Source organism: Genypterus blacodes, unplaced genomic scaffold, assembly GCF_046128005.1.
Source record: "Genypterus blacodes isolate CSIRO-AG114 ecotype Tasmania unplaced genomic scaffold, CSIRO-AGI_Gbla_v1 ptg000180l_1, whole genome shotgun sequence".
Classification (NCBI taxonomy): Eukaryota; Metazoa; Chordata; class Actinopteri; order Ophidiiformes; family Ophidiidae; genus Genypterus; species Genypterus blacodes.
Window position 1 is genome coordinate 361987 of NW_027466981.1, and position 23014 is coordinate 385000.

A 23014-nucleotide genomic window follows, 5' to 3' on the forward strand; every position below is an offset into this window, starting at 1 on the left:
TGCATTAAAGGAAGCACATCAGTGTGTGACACAGTCAAGGTGTGTGTGTGTGTGTGTGTGTGTGTGTGTGTGTGTGTGTGTGTGTGTGTGTGTGTGTGTGTGTGTGTGTAAGCTGATCCATATCGTTCCCCAAGCTAGTGTTGTGATGTTATTGCTCCTCTTAGGGAAACAACCATCTGATGATGATGCAGACTGAAGGAACATCTGTGCAGACGACAACCAGCGCTCTGGCCCCACATTCTGTCAGGTTCAGGTGAGCAATGATCTCATGTTTTTGTCTCATTCCTTCCACAGACCTCCAGCTGCTGTCTGATGCTGAACACCTCCCCGGTCAGCATGTCCTTCTCCCTGGACAGCTTCTCCCTCTGGATCCTCTCCCTCTGCACCTCCTCCTGGACTGCACTCAGTTCACTGTCAAACCTGGACGGGAGCACACACACACACACACACACAAACTCAATCCACTGATTGACTTATGATGATCCTAATGGAAGACTAGTTTAACACTGTGTACTGACTTCCTCTGCTTCTTCTCCAGGTCGTGGTTGCGGCTCTGCTGGCCCTCCAGGTGCAGTTTGGTGTCCTGCAGTTCGGCTGTCAGCCTCTGGGCTTTCTTCTTCAGCAGCTGGAGGTTTCGTTGGGACTCTTCATGATCGGCCTGGAGGTCGCTGATCTACACACAAACACCCGCAGTGAGTTGAGGAGATGAAGAGTCTTACTGCTGTAGATGAAGTCTTGATCTGATGCTGCTGATCAGAAGGTTTGGGTCCAGATGAGATCAGGTGAAGCTGTGACAGGATTGGTTCTCTCTCTGGTTGGATCAGATACTTCTCCTCCTTAGTGGCTGTTAAGAATTCATTTACAAGAATGAACTCCATATTTAAAATCTGCCCCCCAGAAAGTAGCACGGGACTAATCTGTGATCTTAATCCTGCTATGCCACCACAGATCCTCTGATTACCTCGGCCTGCTGCAAAATGGAATCTCTTAATTAGGGCACAGAACATTTCTTTACTCCCCGCCTTTCCTGTGCATCCTCACTATGGAGGCTGGGCTAGAATGTTAATAAGGATATTAAAGATAATAACAGTATCATGGCGGTGTGTGTTGTGTTTGGTGTTGGTGCGTTCAGGGGCCTGTAGGATAATGAGCCTTTACACCTCATTAAGGACAGCCGGGCTCTGACACAGAGAGAAGCTGTGAGAGAAGATGAGGATGAGCAGGGACTCTTCATCACAACACCAGCGGCCCACAGTGGCAAGATGACAGGTTTTAGGATGTAAAGATATTTTGTGGGCGGCTTGTCTGCGTTGCGTTCACTGACCCTCCTCTCCAGCTGCCGTTTGTTCTGCTGCTCCACCTCCAGCTTGTCGTCAAACTCCTGCTGCAGCCTCTTCTTGGTGAACTCGATCTCCCTGATGGCTCGTTCATACTTCAGCCTCCATTCCCCTCCTGTGTGTGACACCGGCAGCTCAACACTCACAGTCTCAACACACTTTACACTGTTTCTCTGCTTTTCAAAAACACAAACTCTCCATGATGTGTTAGGTTTGTTGGTGAGAGCAGAGGGAGTAACTCCATGTCCTGCACCTGTACTGTCCCTCCCACACACTGAGGCCTCTTGGTAACCATGTAAACGTAGCTAGCTGATTGTGTCGTCTTCTTCTATACTCCACCAGCATCACACTCATTATTCTGCTGTCTCGCTGAGTGTGTGCAGGCAAATATTCTTTTTTGGAATATTCCCACTTTGGATTTGCTTTACAGCCTCAGAAGATTGCGTTACATTCTTGTTTCAAAGCTCTGGCGTTGTACAAACAAAGCCTTACAAACTATGTACCAAGAAAACACTTAGAAAAATCAATTGTACATTAACAGAGTGTGTGAGTGTGTGTGGCGCACAGAGCCAGCTGGCAGCCTGCCTGCCTGCGGGGCGTCTGGAGCTGCAGTCTGCCTTCATTCTTCTGCACAAAGTGATCCCTTTCTAATGTACATCTCCACATACCATTTCATGCCTTTTGTCAGAGCTTCGATTGGAAACAACCCCTGCAGTTCCTGTGTCTACACTCCAACACACAGGCTCCGTCCATTTCTATACCGGGAGGGTCTCTGTGTGTGTGTGTGTGTGTGTGTGTGTGTGTGTGTGTGTGTGTACAAGAAGAACTAACTACACACACAAAGCCTTTGGCAAAGCCTCATAATGTTGGAACTTTCTTGGAGAGTTCTTCTATTAAGGTCTGAACATTTTCCTTCAAATAAACTCCTTTGCAGTTGTATAAACATGTTATACTATAGAGCTTCCATTAGGATATAGGATGTCATGACTCTCCTTCACAGAAAGATCCAGAGGGACTGAGTGAGTTCAAATCAAAAAGAATTCAAAACATCAAAAGATCCTTTTTTGTTTACTGCAGCCAAAGAAGGACCTCATTATGTGAGAGACAACAGTGAGGAGTCTGTCAGCGTGTGTGTGTGTGTGTGTGTGTGTGTGTGTGTGCTTGCCTGAATCGTCGTCTTCCATCTCTCCGTTGAGTTCAGAGGCCCTGATGAGTCGGGCCTCCATCACCTCCATCTCCATGGACTCCATCTGCTTACTCATGCTGTCAAAGCGTGTCTGGAGGAGGAACAGAGAGGAGGAGGAGGAAGTTCTGTCAATCAAACACATCTATCATCAAACACTCAAATACCAGACATCAGAGCTGCTTTTGGTTGATTACATGTTGTCGTCATTGGCAGGTGACGAGACAATGACACTGTGACCCACACCCACACACACACACACACACACACACACGGCCCTTGTGACCCTGTCAGACTTTATAAACAGTAGCTGTCAGGCTGCGTTCAGACTGCAGGTGTAAAGTCGCAGGGATCAGAGTTTTGAGATCAGTGTGACCAACAGAACCAGATGGATCAGATCTGAAAGGATGAGTAGATATGGATCTGATTGGTCTGACCCATCAGATCTTCTTCTTTAGCAATTATTGGATTCAAGTCTTTATGTGCAATTTCACTGATTTTATCCATACGTCTCCTCATATCTCAGTCAGAATCCTCCCTCAGTAGAAGCTGTCCCTGTTTTTACACAGCACGGTCATTTCCTCTGCATTTCTTCCATCGGTAAACAGCACACACACACACACACACACACACACACACACACACACACACACACACACACACACTCTCCAGCTCGTTCTTTAGCAGACACACAGTTTATGCCGCCGCCTGTTTCACTCAGATTGACTGCACTCCCATCTTAGCTCAAGTACTTGATGTGCTATGGAACACTTCACAGGGCTGCACGGTGCATTGATGAGACTCTAACTCTTTTACACCTCTCTCTCTCTCCCTCTCTCTCTCTCCCCATTGGTAACTTTCACTAGAGCTTCTGCAGATGAAGCTCCATGGACAAAACCAAGAAACATCTGATCCTTGGTGGTCAATCAGAATGAGCTGGACAGGTGTGTGCTAATTTGGGATGTGCTTCATTTAGCCTGTAAACTCTACAACATAAGAACACACACACACACACACACACACACACACACACAGGCAGATGGGGACTGAAGGGTTCTCATCTTCACTCTTGCTTGACCCATTTTTTCACTGTAATTTGATTGAAAAGTCACGTCAAAGGTGGAAAGGCTCTCATTTGTCCTGATTTCAATAATTTGCTTGCAATAATTTAATAAATGTACACATGCTCACAGTGTAGATGCCAGTGGACAAACAGGAAGTGAACACCAAGCTTCTGCCCACTGTCTAACACTCTCACACACACACACACAGTCTGATCCATGTGGCAAGCAGCTCTGAGCCGTCACTGGGATAATATCTGAGCTAGTGAACTAAAGGAGGAGAGGGAGCAAGTGGAGGGCAGTGAGGAAGAGCAGCATGACAATATGAGCTCTCACAATGTGTTTGTGTGTGTGTGTGTGTGTGTGTAGCATCACATTCTGCTGCATTGTTTACTGACGGCTCTCTATGGGAAATGTTTTCTCTTCATTTTGTTCTTTCCTTACTTATTTATTTTGTCTTCTATCCTTCAATCTTTTAAATATTAACTGAAGTATGAAGTATTTAAAATATAGAACTCTGACCTTTACCTGGGCGGGCTGGCTGGCTCTGTGTGTGTGTGTGTGTGTGTGTGTGTGTGTGTGTGTGTGTGTGTGTGTGTGTGTGTGTGTGTGTATGTGTTTGTGTGTACCTGCAGGTCCTTCATGTCCTTCTCCAGTCTGAGTCTCTCAGATGTCTCCGTCTCCAGCAGCTGGGTCGCAGACTCCCCGGTGTTCCGCTCATCAGCCAGCTCTGAGGACATCTCTGTGATCTGATGCAACACAAACACACACAGGCAAGCACACACACAAGCACACACACACACACAATTTGTCGTCTCTTCTTAAACCATTCCTCAAAACACTGCTGTAGACACAGATTCTTAAACTAATCTCAAATGTAATGATGTTTTCTTACAGAGTGTGTGTGTGTGTGTGTGTGTGTGTGTGTGTGTGTGTGTGTGTGTGTGTGTGTGTGCGTGTGTGTTTACCCGGCTCTCCAGGCGGTCACTGTTGAGTCTCATCTCGTTTCTCTCTTTCTCCACCTTGTCCAGTTTCTGTTTCAGCTGTTGGATTTCGTCCTGGAAGGTAAAGACAGAAGTGTGTTTACATGTCAGGGTGGAAGTTATAAAGTCATCAATCAGAAGAAAAGGAATAATATGCTGGGGGGAAGAAATAAATATTATGGGGAAAATCTCAATGACACTCAAAAGTGTGCGCGTGTGTGTGTGTGTGTGTGTGTGTGTGTACTCACATCCTTCCCCCGTATCTGCTCCTCAGTGAGCTGCACCTCTATCAGAGGCCTGACGTTAGTGAAGAGTTTCCACCAGGGCCAACCTTTGACCCCACGGTTCTTCTTGATGTTCTTCTGGATGCAGCGGATGGCCAAATCCTGAATCTGTCACACAAACAGGACAATAATGAGCAAAGGTAGATATCAAACCAAAGGACAAACAAAACCAGCGCAGCAGTCCAACCACAGGAGGCGGAGCTGAGTGGAGTCCAGCATTTTACACTTCCTGGTCTCTACAGAAGAACTCTGACCTCAAGGTCTCAGGCTGCAGCTAAACAGAAGAAGAGAATCATTCCTACATGTCTGCTCTCTACATCCTGTGGGATCAAACATGGGGGAGAAGGGTGCGTTTGGTCAGACATAAGCACAATAACAGCTGTTTGTGTGTAAACTGAGATCAAGCAAACAGCCGTCACCTCCAATGATGGAAGAGGAGGAAGTAGAGACACATCAGCATCTCTCCTGCCCTCTACCTCTCCTTCACACACACACACACACACACACACACACACACACACACACACACACACACACACACACACACACACACCTGTTCCCACTCAGGGGGTGTGGTTTGTGTCTTAAGGCATCTATTTAATTAGGCCTGGTGTGAGCCGGCTGGCGGTGGAATCCCCCTCCTGCCTCCCCCCCTCTCTCTGTTCCTCTCCTCTATCTCTTTGACATTCATGGGGGAGTCTGCAGGGCCTCAAAGCAGCCAGCAGATCTGTTCCATTTGTCTATTCCCCCATGGCAAGACACACTTTCAGTCTGTCTCCATCCTTCCCTCTCTCTGCTTTCCCATCCTCGCTTTTTATTCTCACACGTTTCTCTGAGAGTTTTGAACACCGAGACCCCGGGCATGGAGGGAGGGAGAACCTGGAGAGACCCGGGCAGGGAGAGAGGGAGAACCTGGAGAGACCCAGGCAGGGAGAGAGGGAGAACCTGGAGAGACCCGGGCAGGGAGGGAGGGAGAACCTGGAGAGACCCGGGCAGGGAGAGAGGGAGAACCTGGAGAGACCCGGGCAGGGAGAGAGGGAGAACCTGGAGAGACCCGGGACGTTCCCCGGGACGTTCTCCAGGAGCTGGCAGACAAACGGGACAGAGAAACCTAACTCATTGATTTTGTTCCGTGGCAGTGTGAGCCGGGGAGCTGAGCACAGAACCAATCGAAGACTTAATCAATTAACTACTGCAAGTCAAGAAGGGCAAAGACTTCTAAGAAGCTTGGAGCAAAAACACCTGGGAGGCTTTTCAGCTGGAAATCTGTTGTGAAAGATTTCCCTCTCTGTTCTATAGATTAGGAGGATCTGGGAAGATCAACCCCGGCCTTCAAGGCTCAGAGCGTTTCATCCATCTTCATCTTCATCTTCATCATCCTGACACTACACAGGTGTGTTTACTTCATCTAACCTGGGTTCAAAGCTTGATTGGTTTAAGTGAGCAGGAGGAACTGAGGAGAGGAGGAAGATATGAGGCTCTGTTGGTTACTATGGTGACCTGGACATGAACCCAACTCCAGACCTCATCAATGAGACATGGGGTTCTTATTAGCTCAGGTTGAAGAGGCTCAACCTGAGGCCTTCCACAGAGATAGAATACTGAAGCTAAGCTTAATGTCCTTGATAAGTCATTTCATTTGTCTGGAATGGCCTCAGTGCTGCAGAACAGAATAAACAAAAGGGGAATGGGAATGTCTCCCCATTAACACACACACACACACACACACACACCCACACAGTCTAGCAGGCAGCCAAGCCTGGTGTAACACTGACAGATATGGGGGTGATTTTAAATGCAAACAAAGGGGAGGAACAGTGGAAGGGCAGGGGAATGGGCTGTGATCCATCCTCATGTGATGAGGGAGACACTGGGACTGTGAAGGAACGAGCCCCAGTAGAAAGGAGGAGCAGATGAATGTTCCTCTGTCTCTGTGTGTGTGTGTGTGTGTGTGTCTATTCAGGCCTGTTTGTCTCTGGCAGAGCGATGGCCGGACACTGGAGGACTGGGATCTGAGGTTTGCCTCCCTTAGAATACTTCAACTCTTATTTCATTATTCATTTCATTATTATTTCACTCTTATTTGTGTGTGTGTGTGTGTGTGTGTGTGTGTGTGTGTGTGTGTGTGCGTGTGTGTGTGTGTGTGTGTGTGTGTGTGTGTGTTTCCTTTACCCCCCTGAAGCTGGAGCATAGTGACCTTCAGAGGTTTGGAGTGGAGGCTTACCTTCCTCTTCTTGAAGGCCTGTCTGGCCAGGTAACCCCGGCAGGCGGCCTGGAACAAAGAGATGTTTCTCCTGGTCTGAATGTCGCGCTGCTCCTCCAGCCTGGGCAGAGTCCCTGCTCTGAAGAACACCTGAGGACAGAGAGGCTCATGGGTTATTTAACAACATCTGGCTCTCTGGTGATGTGTTTTCTCATTGTTACAGCTTGATTGTGTGTAAGCAGAGTGTTTGGAATTCCTAAAGTCAGTCTGAATAATGCAGACCTCTCTTAGATCTCACACTGATATGGTCAGATGAGATCAGAGTGAAGCCACCCGTGTGTGTGTGTGTGGATTAGATGAGGATCTCAGCGATTAGAGTCGATCTCTATCCAAAGAACAGAAGGATTATGGGGGAAAAAGAATTCACAGTCAAACTATGAGGAGGATTGAATCTGAGCTTGGACAATCGCTCAATTTCAACTTCACATCCTCTGAATTATTTACAAGTATCAACGAGGTCGCTCCCATTATTCTGTCCTGATCTGTGCAGCACAGCGGCCGGCTCAATTATGTCTCACAGCTGCTGGAGGACCTGGAGTCACAGAAACACTCAGCACAAGGAGTTTCTCATTTTGTTCTGCTGAGCAACAATGACTTTCACCCTGAAACTCTGCTGTGGTCTGATCGCTCCCGTCTAGTATGGAGGAGAGTCTCCGTCTTTGATCTCTTCTGCTGATGATCGGGGCATCAGTCAAGCTTCTTCCTGAATACTGATGACTGTGCAATTTCATTTTAGATTACAAAAGTTAAGACGGATTGATGTGCAGCCTTCTGTTAAAGCCCACAGCCTCTGTGCCTTCAGACAGACAGACAGACAGACAGGCGCTGTCCTGTCCCTGGGTGCTGAACGAGCTGGCAGCTCTGTGTGTGAGCAGATTCATTAAGCAGAGTTTGAGTGATGCTTTGTCCTTCAGAGCCTCTGACTGCTCTGCTAATGCTTTCATTTGGAAAACTGTCCGAGGAGCAAAAACTGAGGACTGTGGGGGAAAAACAAAAACAACACACCAGCGAATGTTTAGAGACATTCTTCCACACACACACACACACACACACACACACACACACACACACACACCTGGCCTGGTTATCAGGAGAGAAGTGATTCAGCATAATCCTGAGGCACAACACAACAAAGAGGCCACAGACAACCTTCCAGACAAGAGAGGAGATGGAAAAGATTCCATTCTCACATCACACCAGGTTGATCAACTCAGAATGTATAGGAAAATGGAAAACGCAGAAACTTGGAAAATTGAAAATAAATGAAATTGCAACATAAATGAATAAATAATAATAATAAATTAATAAATACAAAGATATCTGACATAATGATCTAAATGTGATGATGAAGAGGGTGGAAGCTTCATCATCCTCATTAAGTGCAGCTTAAGGGCTCACACTTCGTCTGAACTATGATCCAATATATTAGCATGTAACTTTCAGGTGCCGATTGTTCCATCAGACAAAGACTACAGTTACACAATGTGACCGCTAGCAGAGGAGGAATGAATATTTGATGCTTTGTTTGACTTCCCTCCATTCTAATGTGATGCTGCTGCAGTCAGCAGGCAGAGATCCGGCTGCACTGTGGTCCAGTGTGTGTGTGTGTGTGTGTGTCTGTGTGTGTGTGTGTGTGTTTGAAGGAGGTGTGGGTGTTTTCTTCTGCATACCAATGTCCTGCAGCACAGCTAAGTGTGAACAGAAGAGCACACACACACACACACCTCCAGAGGTCATGATTGATGAATCAAAGGCTGCCAGGCTAAAGGAACATCTGGCAGCCAAAGGTGAGAAAGTGGAACAGTGTTTTGTTCAGGCAGGTGGAAGACTGCACTTTACAGAAGATGTTTGATCTGGAAAAGGTTTTCTTCATATTTTAGTTTCTTGTCTTTGCAGGAGAAACTTCCTTTTCTCCTCATTTCAAAAAGTTGGTAACATAAATATTCGTACAAACAATGAATAAGAAACTTGTTCATTGTGTTCATTTGTTTCAAAATTCAGGAAATGAGCTTAAGGAATTTTTGAAATATGTCTGAACACCTACACAACACCTACACAAATAAAACTAATTGTGACAACTGACATCATCTTCATCACCTGGCTCATAGACTGGATCCTGATGCTTCATCACTGTAATGTCTGCAGTTAGTTGGCGATGGGATTCAGATGCAGATTTCTAACCCTACCTCTTAAAATGGACATCATTGATTGCACAGCCTTCTGTACATCTGAGACCTCTGAGCTCATCCTGGTTGTATGTATCTTGGTATAATTGCATTGAGACTGACTTATTTACAGGAGAGAAGCTAATGTTTGGCAGCTCTCTCTCTCTCTCTCTCTCTCTCGCTCTCTGCCCTCCTCCTCCTCCTCCTCCATGGAGCCCAGTCTCCTCCTGTGGGAGCTGCTGTGGGGGGCCGACCGTGTTCAACCAGACAGGGAGGAGATAAACCATTTGGTGAACATGCATTTCTCCGGTGCTTTGAGAAGCCCGGCCCAGCTCAGGGAATGCTTTAATGGAATTAGGCAAAGAGCCAAGCATAGGTTGGCAGAGCAGCACAGGGACAGTTTGGCAGTGAGAGCCGGACCATCTGCCAGCCCGGCCAGGACATCCACTCAAGAAGCAGCCGCCTCACAAAGCAGAGCCCTCCCATCATGCATACCTGCTGTACACAAGGTTACACACACTCTTTATGATCACACCACATCCATACTGGTTGAAGGTATGAATAGAAAGGTGTAACACGTAACGCCATGACAGACTGAGCCGTCTCACGTTTCACTGGAACTATGAGCTCCAAACAGGAAAGACTGGAGGAGAGGAACAATCAGGGGCAAACAATGAGTTCTGTCCAACTCAAGGGACAACATGGAGGTGACAGATGAGCTGTGACATCACAAACACATTTATTATCAACATTATGATCATTGGTGTTGTTATTATTATTGATTTGGTTTTTTTTAATAAGCACAGCAGCGGTTCTGCTCTGCCTCAGACTAAGAAGGAGAAGGAGAAGAACCCACCAGGACGAGTGAAGGTGAGAATGGGAGACTTGTCAATGAGGAGGGATTGAGAATGGGACTTGGCTCTAAAGGATCTGTTTAATTCAATCTGCCACTTAGGGACGCTTATCAGGGCCCACTGCCAAAAGACACAGTGACAGCAGGAGAAAAACACTAATTTACAGAGGACACGGTTCAGACTGAGTGGGTCACTGTGACACCAGAGGACACGGAGGACACGGAGGACACGGAGGACACTCGGGTCCTCTGGCTGCTCTGAGGCTGAGGAAAATGGATTTGTGACATAATCCAAACATTTCTAAATGAGCCTTAAAAGTGATGCTAGTTGGAATGATAAGAATTTCCCTGGACAGAAGATTTATGAGGCCAAACCAATATTTACACAATATAATATTTGGATTCATTTTATTATTCCAACAGGAAAAGGCTTAAAGGGCTGAAGTGGTTAATGTGACTGAAGTTAAGAAGAACAAAGCCAACGGCATAAAGTTCAGTAAGCTGATTACATAAACATGAAGCAAAACATGAGGGGCTTTGCGTGTGTATGCGTGTGTGGGTGTGTGTGTATGCATGTGTGTGTGTGTGTGTGTGTGTGTGTGTGTGTGTGTGTGTGTGTGTCTCCACTCACCCTGCTCAGTCCCATGTGGTAGCTGCTCTTCTCCAGGTCCAGTGAATCCAGCAGCTCCTCCACAGCCTGGGAGCAGCAGAACAAACACTCAGTCAACAGATAAATAAAAACAGCGCCGTGTTGCTCTCACCCCTCTATGATCACATGACCTGTTTGCCCAACAGGTGCTGGCATGGTGCCATGGCAACAAATACCATTTCCCCTAACAGCAGCAAACACACACACACACACACACACACACACACACACACACACACACACACACACACACACACACACACACACACACACACACACACACACACACACACACACACACACACACACACACACACACACACACACACACACACACACACACACACACACCTCCCCACTAGCTGCCTCCAGGGAGGGGAAAGAACAAAAACCCAAACACATCAGAGGGAGACGTTTCTCTGCTCTGTTTCCTTCCCTCAGTAAACTACAGGATGGAGTAGAGAACGTTTGGAGGCTGGGGGTGAACTCCTGTGTTTGAACTAAACATTTCTGAGCTGAGACAGAGGTCTGAGGGGAAAGCTGCTGAACGTTTGTGATCCTAAATATAGATTTCACAATTTAGTAATGAGATTGCAGTGAACATGGTAACAAACACTTTCTGACCAAAAAAGACAAAAACATTGTATTCAATGTTGCTACGGTCTTACCACTAGTGGGGCTAAAACCACGTGAGTCAAAGTCTCTCCAAGCTTCACTCTCTTTTATTAGGTCCAAACAGGCTTTTTGGCTGAGACGGTCTGGCGTGTACCTTGGGTGTGTTTGTGTGTCCGTGTGTCCGTGTCCGTGTATGTGTGTTTGTGTGTCTGTGTATGTGTACATGTATGTGTCTGTGTATGTCCAGTCACACACAAACATGAGGACCGTTGCAGAATCTCCCTCAGTTATGTAGAGGGTTTTAAAGGAGAACTAAACAAACCTCTCTTCTCTATATAAAGAGAGTAAACACCTCCCAGAGCTGTGAGCCTGAGGGACAGAACACACACACACACACACACAGGAGCTGGTTGGTGGAGCTTCACTCTGCTGTGCACCTGGCTGGTGTGAAAGCTCTTGGCTCAGCCCAGGCATCATGGCCACATCACGCTGGATTAAGGAGAACTGATAGAATTACAGCGGCGGCAGCAGCAGAACCAAAAATATCAAATATTCTGTTTCTTATAAAAACACTTTCCTTTCATTTGGTTCCATCACTTATTGCCTTTCTCTATTTCACACCACTTCTCCTCACCTATCACCTCTGCTCTCTTTCTCATTCTTGCTTCCTTTCTGACTCCTTAAAGAGCCCGGGGCCATTAGAGACCTGTGCTCTGTGCTCTCATCTCTGAGGAGTGTTGTGGTGAGGGAGCCTGATCTCACTGATTGGTCTAATGAATCCAGTTAAGTCTCCTCTGCTGACGGTGGTGATTCATTTAAACTGCAACTATTCACTGAAGAGAAGGTCAGAGTGTCTTTAGATTCATAAAGATATTTTTTCTCTCTCTCTGATCATGTCTATTCTCTGGTCAGTGCTTCCATTTCCTCTGCAGACTGAAGCTCGGTGGAGGAACTAAAGGTGTGTGATGATGTTCTTATGACCTAAAGGTGTGTGATGATGTTCTCCTCAGCTCTTGTCTGTGCTGTCACAGTGTGGCTCTGTAACCTAACTGTTCACTGGCCAGCTTCCCTTCACACCTCTACAAGAGAGATTTGAAGAATTAGCCATTTCACAAGTAAGGATTTAAAGCAGGTGCTCCATTAGAATGAGAGCCCTTCAAAGATTCCAGCTGCCAGAGTGGAACTGAAATAAGGATCCATTCTCTCTGGTGCCACTTTCAACAAAATGTCTGAACAATAACTTAAGTGTGAGCTGAGGATCCTTCCTCAGAGCTTCATGCTTCATCCTGTCATCACATTATAGTCTCACTATTATCATCACTATGTTAGACCTTAAGTGATTGTGATTGTAGCTTCTGCCATTGTGTCATAACAGCGTTGGCATGACGATGAGGACAGAATACACAACATCCTGTGCTCATACAATGTGTGTGTGTGTGTGTGTGTGTGTGTGTGTGTGTGTGTGTGTGTGTGTGTGTGTGTGTGTGTGTGTATAACCATAGAGAGGTTTAAATGTAGAATAGATGTGTTGAGTATGGAACAGCGACCTTGATGCCTCAGCCAAAGAGATGAAGTTCATACGTTGAAGAGTTCTGTTCTGGTGTGTGTAGCTGTACTAACTTTCATCCTTAATGAACAGATCTTTCCTTTCTTTGAAGGTTTGAGGACGTAGTTCCATTTTAAATCTTATCCCTGTGATTTTACAGACTGAGAGAAAAGGTCAAATCTAATCTTTAGGAGATTTTAACATTAAAAAATTTGCCGATTGTGGAGAAAAGTCCTTAATGTAGAGACATTTTGTGTCCAGCCTCTCCCACTCATAAAGGCTAATCAGGCCTCTGTGCAGAGCTGCTGCAGGAACAGAACACAGAGAAGACATTAATCACACGCTCAGGGACGCTCCTAAACTCTGCTGCCTCCTATACAAAGGGATGGGGAAGATAATGAGACAAGGAAAGAAAGAACAGGGGGGGGAGGGGGGAGAGAGAGAGAGAGAGAGAGAGAGAGAGAGAGAGAGAGAGAGAGAGAGAGAGAGAGAGAGAGAGCGCTCTTCCCTCTGCTGGTAATTAATCAGTACAGTAGCCGTATGCTGCCAGCCTGCACAATCATAATTAATTACACAGAAGAGCGCCTCTTGGAGCAGGAAAGGGATGGCAGAGGGAGGACAGAGGGAGGAGAGGAGGAATGAAAGGAGGACTGTGATACATTAGAGTGTGGAGGACAACGAGCAAAACACAGAAGCACACACATTTAGATTTTTTTTTTTTTTTTAGATGACACTGTAGGCAACATTGTTTAGATTTAACCAGAAAAACCTTTTCCATAGCTTTGATGTTGTTTCTCTGCTCTGGTTCTATTTCTGTTCACTGCTTCTCCTGCTTGTTTCAAAGCCATCAGGGGAGCTGAGCTGCTGCTGCTTCAGCTCAGGCTACAGTCTCACTCTGCAGCTCTTCTTAGGTTCAAATGACTCAAACAAACCAACAAAGCACTGCACAAGAAAGCTCACTGTGCTTGGGATTGAAACATTATCAGGAAATCATCTAAACTGACTGAATAACTCTTCATCCCACATCCCTCTCTCTCTATAGAGGAATACTGTGCTCTGTGCTCTGATGCTGTTCTCTAATGAAGCTACACGAGACTCACCCTCTTCTCATCAGTCACGATGTACTGGCGCCCGTGCTTCTTGGTGAGGTGCGGTGCCAGAACATCAAAGCGCCGGCGGAACTGTGAGAACACCAAGTGGTCTGGATATCCTGGAGACACAGAGAGGAGCAGAGGAGCAGAAACACTTCACACTCACGTCTGTGCAGAGGAGAATCAGCAGTGTGTTAGCTTGAATTGCTAGAAGAAATATGGTGAAGAAAGACTTTAAAAGACCACAGAGTATAAACAGATTGGTGAAAATGTGATAGTACCAAGGTTCTAGTCTCTCCCTGAGTGGCAGACACAGTATGAAGGATGAATGTTTAGCATAAAGAGCTAGAGATTGTAAAAGCTTTGAAGGAAGCAACTGTAAGGTCACTGAGAGGTCAGAGGTCGTGCTTTACACTGTGACAAGGCTATTTTCTCTTCATCTACTCTCTGCTGTGCTGTCTGGTGTTCCCTGATCAACCTTCTGTTCTTATTCACGTCGTTTGTACGTCGTTACCTTGTCTGTAGATGCGCAGAGCGTCCAGCAGCTTGGACCCTCGGAGCTGAGCCCTCAGCAGGCCCACATCCAGAGTCATGAGGCCGGAGTCTGTGCTCTCGCTGTGCGTCACACGGGGCTCACCTCCCCCACCCACTGCCTCGGCTTTGGGAAGCAGACAGTGGACGAAGTGAACCCTGGAGCGACGCACCATGTCGATCAGAGCGTCCTGAACACACACCGAGGAGGAGAGAGTGAGACACAGAGCACAGCATGCATCCAATCAACAATCAACCAGTCTCTGTCTCTATACTGTCTTCACTTTGTAGCATTCAGATTTTATACTGGGCTCTATAATAAAGATTGATGAAGACCGTTTTAGGGAACACAGCTGTTATCTGAAGTGCTGTTAGGAAGAATATAACATTATAATTATCTTCATATAAGCTGCTGCTCCTTCTCTCCACTTCCTGTCCTCCCCTCCTCCTCCTCCACTCACCACTTGAAGTTTGACCTGGATGCACAGACTCCTCTTCTTCACAGCAGCCACACCTGTGGTGAAGGTCTTCCTCATGCTGGTGGCTCGTCGCAGGGCGAGCTGGGAGCTTCCCTCCAGACCGGCGATGGAGCCGGAGAGGACCGTGGCCCCGCCAGCCCGACCCATGAATAACCCACTGATGTTCTTCCTGTAGTGGACAGAACATGACGAGAAGAACAGGAGAACATGAAGAGAAGAACAGAAGAACATGAAGAGAGGAACAGAAGAACATGAAGAGAGGAACAGAAGAACATGACGAGAAGAACAGAAGAACATGAAGAGAGGAACAGAAGAACATGAAGAGAGGAACAGAAGAACATGAACAACAGCTGGGATTCATCTTCCAGTCATCCTGAATATTCAGACACAATCCTGTAGCCATCTGGCCACAAGCTTTTGGGCTACGGACCAAAGTGTCGGACTGAGAAGGGAGGACAGACGGACAGACGGACAGACAGACAGACAGACAGACAGACGGAGAGCATCAGACAGCAGCAGGGGAAGATTCAGAACAGAGTGATGGAGTAAAAGAGAGAAGTGATCCAAACCTGATCTAACCATCCCAGAGTGAGAATGAAGGATATGAAGCTAACACATCCTCACATGTTTACATTCTGATCAGTGTTTCCTCTCACAGGCTGGGATCAGGTTTTAATGACAACCTGCAGGCGGCTCATCTGGACACATCAGTGGAGGATTGGATTGTTTGGAGGCCCAGATGTTGGTGGACTGCAGTCTGCATCACATGTCTCACTGCATCACATGTCTCACTGTCTCACTGTCTCACTGCATCACATGTCTCACTGCATCACATGTCTCACTGTCTCACTGTCTCACATGTCTCACTGTCTCACTGCATCACATGTCTCACTGCATCACATGTCTCACTGCGTCACATGTCTCACTGCGTCACATGTCTCACTGCGTCACATGTCTCACTGCGTCACATGTCTCACTGTCTCTCACACGTCTCACATGTCCCACTGTCTCACTGCATCACCCGTCTCACTGTCTCACTGCTGTCCGTTACAAACGACTTAGCTACACAGATATTGATCATGTCTATTAGACAGAGAAGTTAAACAACTACTGTCAATATGTAATCCAGCTGTGAGTCTAACCCTGCATGACTTCATCCATTTCTTTTTTCAATATCAATAATCAGCAGTTTCCTGGTTGGACTCTGTAAAAATCCATCCTGAATGAAGACCTTTTGTGGTTGTAGGTAACAAAGACATCATATCATGAAATCACACACACGCACGCACACACACACACACACACACACACACACACACACACACACACACACACACACACACACACACACACACACACACACACACACACACACACACACACACACACACACACACACACAGAGAGCAGGGGAAGGTAGCTCCAGATGGTGAGTAACAGCAGTTCATCAATTAATGAATCACATCCCTAAAGCTGGCACAGATCCTTACTGCTGCAGCAGTGCCTCCTATGGGTCAGACAGAGGCTCTGCAAAGGAGCAGGAGCCTCTCCTGTATCACACACACACAGCTCCTGTGAGGGAGGAGATGGTGGCAGGTGGGAGTCTTACTTCTGGGAGTCCTGCAGCAGCGTGGCAGCGTTCTGGGCAGCAGGGTTGTGCTTGGCGTGGCTCAGCCAGCCCTGGGCGTTGTACTCCACCCAGTCTGTCCCGTGGCTGTGGCCCAACAGGAACAGGAGGGGTTTCTCTCCTTTCAGCAGCAGATTGGCTCCTGCAGAACACACTCAAAGGGTTAATATACCTTTCTACACCCACAGACAACAAATATGATGATGATATTCCATCTCCTTAATCCTCCCACTCCTCTGCAGCAGCAGCAGGTCTGATATACTGTGATCTTTAATCAAATCTGATCTAAAGCCCATCTGCACTGTGTCTCAGCCCAGACACACAGATTTCCCTGAGGTGCCTCAGGTTTGATAGCAGAGCTACATGACTGTACTTCCTGTGGTGGCAGACAGTGACAGGTAGCGTGTTTACCCTTGTTTTCTCCCTGTGCTGTGCCGTAGTAGCTGAAGAGTCTCTCCAGCATGGTTTCCTCTGAACCTCCAGGCTGGACCGCCTCCTCTTCCATCAGCCATAAGAGGCCTCGAGCCTCGTCCGTCCTGGACAGAGTACGCACCTGCAAAGAGACACACAGAGTCAAGACAACACACATTCCTCCACCTCATCACTCTGTTGGAAAGCTTCTGGGAAACCTCAGGACATCAAGAAGAGATGAGAGAAGAAATGTCTGACATAAAGCTGCAACAATGGAGGGAGGTTGTTCTGATGGCATCAAAGCATCACGTGTTACAGAAGAGGATAACTATAGACTATAAGAATCAAGGCATAACTAAAGATTTAAGATGCAGTCTTCAAATCACTTGATTTAATTAATATTGTTGATGTGTGAAGCACAAACTATAATGTAAAGACTAATTACAGGCTAGCATTTAGGAAATATATGGAAGCTACTTGGATTCCAATCATTAAGAAGAATAATGAGTTGTAAATAAAGAATCAGCCCCTCTAAACTGAGAGGTGTCGTGTTTGCAAGCAGGCTGCCTCTGATGGAAGCAGAAGGTGAAGTGACTCTCACAGTCAATAAGAAAGAGTGTGTGCAGTGATCATGAATCAGAATCAGCTGCTGAGGTGAAATGTGGAGGAATGCATCAATCAGCTCCTCTCTGTCTGATCAGACGTCACCTGACACTGAAGCCCCTTCTGCTCTGGTTTCTATTCTTTTTCCTGGTCTGCTGATGCTGCACATACAAAGCTGGTGTTTCCATCCTGCCTGCTGTGTGTCGGCTTATTCCTCCTCACTTTTTCCAATCTATGTCAACACAGCCCTGCCTCAATGTAATTTGAAATCAAACACTTGTCAATACCTCTCACTCACTGAGCCAGTATGGCTCCAGCATGCAGAGGCCCGGTGCCACACACACACACACACACACACACGTCTCTAATCTAACAGAGCGGTCCAGAGAGCCACAGACCCTTTGAGCCCAACAATAGGGAAACAAATCAAATCACTTGATTTAATTAATATTGTTGATGTTGAACAAACTCCTAAAGGAAATTGAGCAAATTAGAAAAAAATGAGCTACAATCACAAGAAGTCAAACTAATTGGATTGAGATAAGAGAGCAGGCTCAGCATACTAATGGACTCAGCCTGCTTCTCAAAGAAACCGCTCTCAATTTAAATGCAGCAACAACCGGTGCAGCACATTCCACACACAGGCTTGTGTCTCTTTGGTGTGTGTGAGTCTAAAGCAGCAGGAGTGTCATCATACACACAGTGTCCTGCTCTGAGCCCTGACACGGAGGGCATGAAAGGGTTAACCAGATAATGATGAACCCATAACTGACATCAATCACAACCTAATAACCTAAAAGTGCCCTCACAGATGCTGATCCTTACATCATCTCCTCCTCTGGTCTTCACATGAGTGTTTACAGGCTGAAGACCTCGGGGGGAAACGTTGCTTAGCCATCATAAAGGCGCTCAGTGCTGCCCCCTGTGGCCACAGGCAGTTCATGTTTCTCCCTCACTGCTATTACAAACTACTGCAGGTTAATTAAAGACTACTTTAAGGAGATTCATACTTAGTTACTAATACATTATTGCTTAGCAACACTGAGATCGAGTTCATCTATTCAGAGAGAAGATGATCGCAGCAGAGCCATCAGAGTCAGAGTGAGGCTCCTCCCTCTGTAGAGTCTCAGATCAGAGTGAGGCTCCTCCCTCTGTGGAGTCTCAAATCAGAGTGAGGCTCCTCCCTCTGTAGAGTCTCAGATAAGAGTGAGGCTCCTCCCTCTGTAGAGTCTCAGATCAGAGTGAGGCTCCTCCCTCTGTAGAGTCTCAGAGTCAGAGTGAGGCTCCTCCCTCTGTGGAGTCTCAAATCAGAGTGAGGCTCCTCCCTCTGTAGAGTCTCAGAGTCAGAGTGAGGCTCCTCCCTCTGTGGAGTCTCAAATCAGAGTGAGGCTCCTCCCTCTGTAGAGTCTCAGATAAGAGTGAGGCTCCTCCCTCTGTAGAGTCTCAGATCAGAGTGAGGCTCCTCCCTCTGTAGAGTCTCAGATCAGAGTGAGGCTCCTCCCTCTGAAGAGTCTCAGATCAGAGTGAGGCTCCTCCCTCTGTAGAGTCTCAGATCAGAGTGAGGCTCCTCCCTCTGTGGAGTCTCAGATCAGAGTGAGGCTCCTCCCTCTGTAGAGTCTCAGATCAGAGTGAGGCTCCTCCCTCTGTGGAGTCTCAGATCACAGCACAGTGAGAGCTTTGCTACATTAGTCTGCATGTTTCAGCTGTTCGCTCTCCACGTTAGGGAGGAACTGAGCTCTGTGCTGCTGCAGCGACATTTTGGAAATCAATGGAACCCGAGTGATGAGGACCTAAACATGATGTGATGACTCCGCCCACTCTGCTGGGTTCGTTTTGGCCTTGATTTGTCTGGGAGACTCTTTTCTCTCTCTTTAAACTATGAACCCATGCACTGAGGATACAGACAGACACCAGCCACTCTTTCCTGTTGACTGCTGTAAAAGAGTTATCTCATCTCATCTAATGTTTTATTTTGACTGTAACCTTGTGTGTGTTCATGACAATCTCAATGCTCCATGAATGCAAACTCATCTTTATGTTTAGAAGACACATTCCTGGTAAAGTGTTGGTGTAATGCTTGAGAGTGAGACTTGAGAGGAGAAGAGAGAGAAGAGAGAGAAGAGAGGTTGTTGTTGTTTTCTTACCATAGCTTGGGCTGAGGCCTGGTCAATAGCTGCTACAGACAGAGAGGTACTGGACTCTATGTCATCTAAAGCAAGTTCTATGTTTTCCTAGACGCAGGAGGAACAAAGGCGTGTGTTAGTAACCTACTGCAGCTTCACCAACACAGAAGAAGACGTCTCATGGAATCACAGGTGAAGCTACAGGGTTAAAGTGTGACATTAGCTCTAGATTGGGTTGTGTGAGTACGGATGGTATCTGGATTAAAGCACAATGTTTTGAAATGATCAGACTCTACTCAAAGTCTTTTTCTACACAACAAAACAACAACATTAAACATTTAGACAGAGTTATCCTTGTTTCAGTGAGCCTTGTTTGTGAGGTTTGTTTACAGGCTTTACAGAATGTCAGGCTTCTGTCAGGTTCTGCCTCATTCTGTTTTTTGCAGTCAAATCTAAGTGGCAAAAGAATTCCAAATCAAATTAAAGCTATAATTGAAAAAGTAACTTCAGACTCTCTGTTGGAAAGAGATTTGATTTGTATTATTTTCTCTTAGCTGGGAAATGCTAATTAACTTTAGAAAAACCTAATTAAGAGGCTCTGTTTACACAAGTGAGACGTTCCTGTGTGTGTGTGTGTGTGTGTGTGTGTGTGTGTGTGTGTGTGTGTGTGTGTGTGTGTGTGCTGTGTGCCAGCAGCACCTCCTTGTATCTCTCCAGCTCTTGGACGAAGGTGCGTTCATGAAACAGCGTCTGCAGCCTCTCCTGAGTGTAATTGTGGCAGAGCTCCTCAAAGGTAGCCCCCCGCTGCTGCTGAGCCAGCCGAGGGTTCTGGAATCCTGGAGTGTCAACAATCAGCAGAGAGCACAGCGAGTGTTGACTGGACTTCAGAGCCCTGGAGGTAAAAGAGAAGCAGAGAGGGAAACAAATATACAATGAGACTTTAGTGGTTCCCTTGGGGACGGCGAGCAGCAGCAGGAGGAGAAGAGGAGGAGGAGGAGGAGGAGGAGGAGGAGGGACGACAGCACACAGCTGAGAGGAATCACAGGAGAGTAAAACAACAGAGCAACGGGAGGGCATCTGGGCTTTAAAGATAAATTGATCCCCAGCCATCACAAACGGATAGAGACCCATATAACCTAGAAATGAGAAATACAACTCTGGGGAGCACAGATGTGTGCATCTGTACGGCTGAGCGCAACAGTGTGTGTGTGTGAGAGTGTGTGTGTGTGTGTGTGTGTGTGTGTGTGTGTGTGTGTGTGTGTGTGTGTGTGTGTGTGTGTGTGTGTGTGTGTGTGTGTGGACGCATCCAGAATCTTACTGAGGCTTTCCCCCGTGCAGGCTATAGTTAGAGCATGTATGTACCTGAAGGCCACCATGGTGCTGTACACTATACCTCCACCCATTTAAGTTTCCTTTAAGTAGCTCACTTAGTTTGGAGTAGTTTCTCTGAATGTCTCTGTTCTTTCATACGGATGGAGGCTCCAGGGTTTCTAGGTGAGACTCAAGTAAATGATGAAGGGAATACTGAGCCTTGATCAAAGACAATTCAAGTTGTTTTCCCCTGAACTCTCCAACCACAGAGACATTTAGACCATCTCTCTCCAGGGAAACAACTGTGCATCTTCATCCTTTTATTCTTTCTATTTTCCCATTGTTTAGTTTGTTATATGAACGCTTAAATGTGTTTTAATCCTATTTATTCCTTTTTATGTTTTTATTCTGAATGTAACCATTAAATGAATTTAAGGAATTTGTCTTGGCCATTATTTTCCTTTTATTTCCTTAAGATTTTCTTATTCTATTGTTTTCCTGCTCCCTTTGATGTGTGTGTGTGTGTGTGTGTGTGTGTGTGTGTGTGTGTGTGTGTGTGTGTGTGTGTGTGTGTGTGTGTGTGTGTGTGTGTGTGTGTGTGTGCAGCGCTCTCCATTGTTTCCTCCTTTTATTCATGCTCTTCATTTATTGGTCTCACAAACGTCTGAAGAACGCTCTTGGAGTTGCAATTTATGTTGGAAAATGCTTCACGGTGTTCTCTAACTTCACCTAACTGCCTGTCTGTCTGCCTGTCCGTCTGATCAGTGAACAGGACCAGAGGCCAGAACAGGAAGACTCTGTCAGAGACGTGTGAGCTGGACGACACGGAGAAGAAGAAGTCAAACTTAAACACAGTCCTTCTCTGAGTCTATGCTGGATTCCACTGTATCATGTTTAGATTCTTAAAGCCCAATGACTGAAAACAAAGAAATGAATTCATCACATAACTGCTCTAAGACTATAAATATAAATGTGCAGCTACAGGAACTAAAGTGATTTCTGTATGCAGGATTTGAAAAACAACTTCAGCCAATCTTACTCTGACACGTGTGTGTGTGTGTGTGTGTGTGTGTGTGTGTGTGTGTGTGTGTGTGTGAAACAGCACATTGATTTCACAGCCACACGTACACACACACAGCCAAGACAATCAGAGAGGAGCCAACATGACAGCTTCTATTCACAGGAACATTCACACAACACGGCACATCCACACGACTGTGGGGAGGAAATACAGGAAAACATACGATTCCAGATCTTCAACTACCAAGCATGAGATGAGACTTTACCAGGAGCTCCCTTCTACCCGATGAACGTGTTATCATGTATGTTCTAGATCATACATTCGCTCCTACATGGAAATAGCATCAACAAACAAAAACCCCTCACTCTTCAGTCAGGTGAGCTTTATGGTGATGTCATTACTTTAGTGCCTGAGTTACTAAAGGAAACCAGCAGCATTCTTACAACATGGAGGACAATAACATTCATGCCTCATCTCAGTGAAATCGATCCCATGACTGTGAACTAAAGGCCCGATCGTTTCTGACTCGCCAATATTACAACGAGTACACCCTGAGAAGATCAATACCAGAGAGGACCCACCTGTTAATGAGGGAGATGACCAGGGTGAAGAGCTCCGAGTAGAGACCTGACGCCATGGCCTCCAGGCACTCCAGAGCTGTGACCTTTGACCCTGACAGAAGAAGAGAGGAGGGAGGGTGAGAGACGACGCCACAAAGTCACAAACAAGAAGAAGAAGGTCTGTGTGTGCAGGTAAAAGTCTCCATGTCAACAGGTTACTATAGTTACATTGGTAATTAACCCTTTCCCTCACACAAGACAGCAATTTACACCACAAAGCAAATCAAGGTGATGCATTTGAAACGGAATTGTAGAAAG

At 46.4% G+C, this 23014-nt stretch overlaps 2 protein-coding genes across 11 annotated transcripts in view; one reads left to right on the plus strand and one right to left on the minus strand.

The window, feature by feature from the left end:
* The window catches only part of myo18ab (myosin XVIIIA b), an 82822-nt gene that overhangs the window by 21672 nt on the left and 38136 nt on the right, over positions 1–23014 (minus strand). For all 10 annotated transcript variants that reach the window (XM_076167873.1, XM_076167876.1, XM_076167874.1 and 7 more), the window contains 17 exons: positions 22718–22808; positions 20504–20696; positions 19826–19912; positions 17079–17220; positions 16650–16809; positions 15023–15209; positions 14545–14752; positions 14040–14149; positions 10761–10826; positions 7073–7201; positions 4813–4956; positions 4550–4639; positions 4211–4330; positions 2503–2614; positions 1325–1452; positions 519–673; positions 297–420 (listed from right to left, as the gene is read on the minus strand). In XM_076167873.1, coding sequence (XP_076023988.1) covers positions 297–420; positions 519–673; positions 1325–1452; positions 2503–2614; positions 4211–4330; positions 4550–4639; positions 4813–4956; positions 7073–7201; positions 10761–10826; positions 14040–14149; positions 14545–14752; positions 15023–15209; positions 16650–16809; positions 17079–17220; positions 19826–19912; positions 20504–20696; positions 22718–22808 — 2246 coding nt within the window. The remainder of the gene's footprint in view (positions 1–296; positions 421–518; positions 674–1324; positions 1453–2502; positions 2615–4210; positions 4331–4549; positions 4640–4812; positions 4957–7072; positions 7202–10760; positions 10827–14039; positions 14150–14544; positions 14753–15022; positions 15210–16649; positions 16810–17078; positions 17221–19825; positions 19913–20503; positions 20697–22717; positions 22809–23014) is intronic.
* Positions 1–23014, plus strand: part of ngef (neuronal guanine nucleotide exchange factor) — a 95303-nt gene that overhangs the window by 5952 nt on the left and 66337 nt on the right. The gene's annotated exons all lie outside the window — the stretch shown is intronic.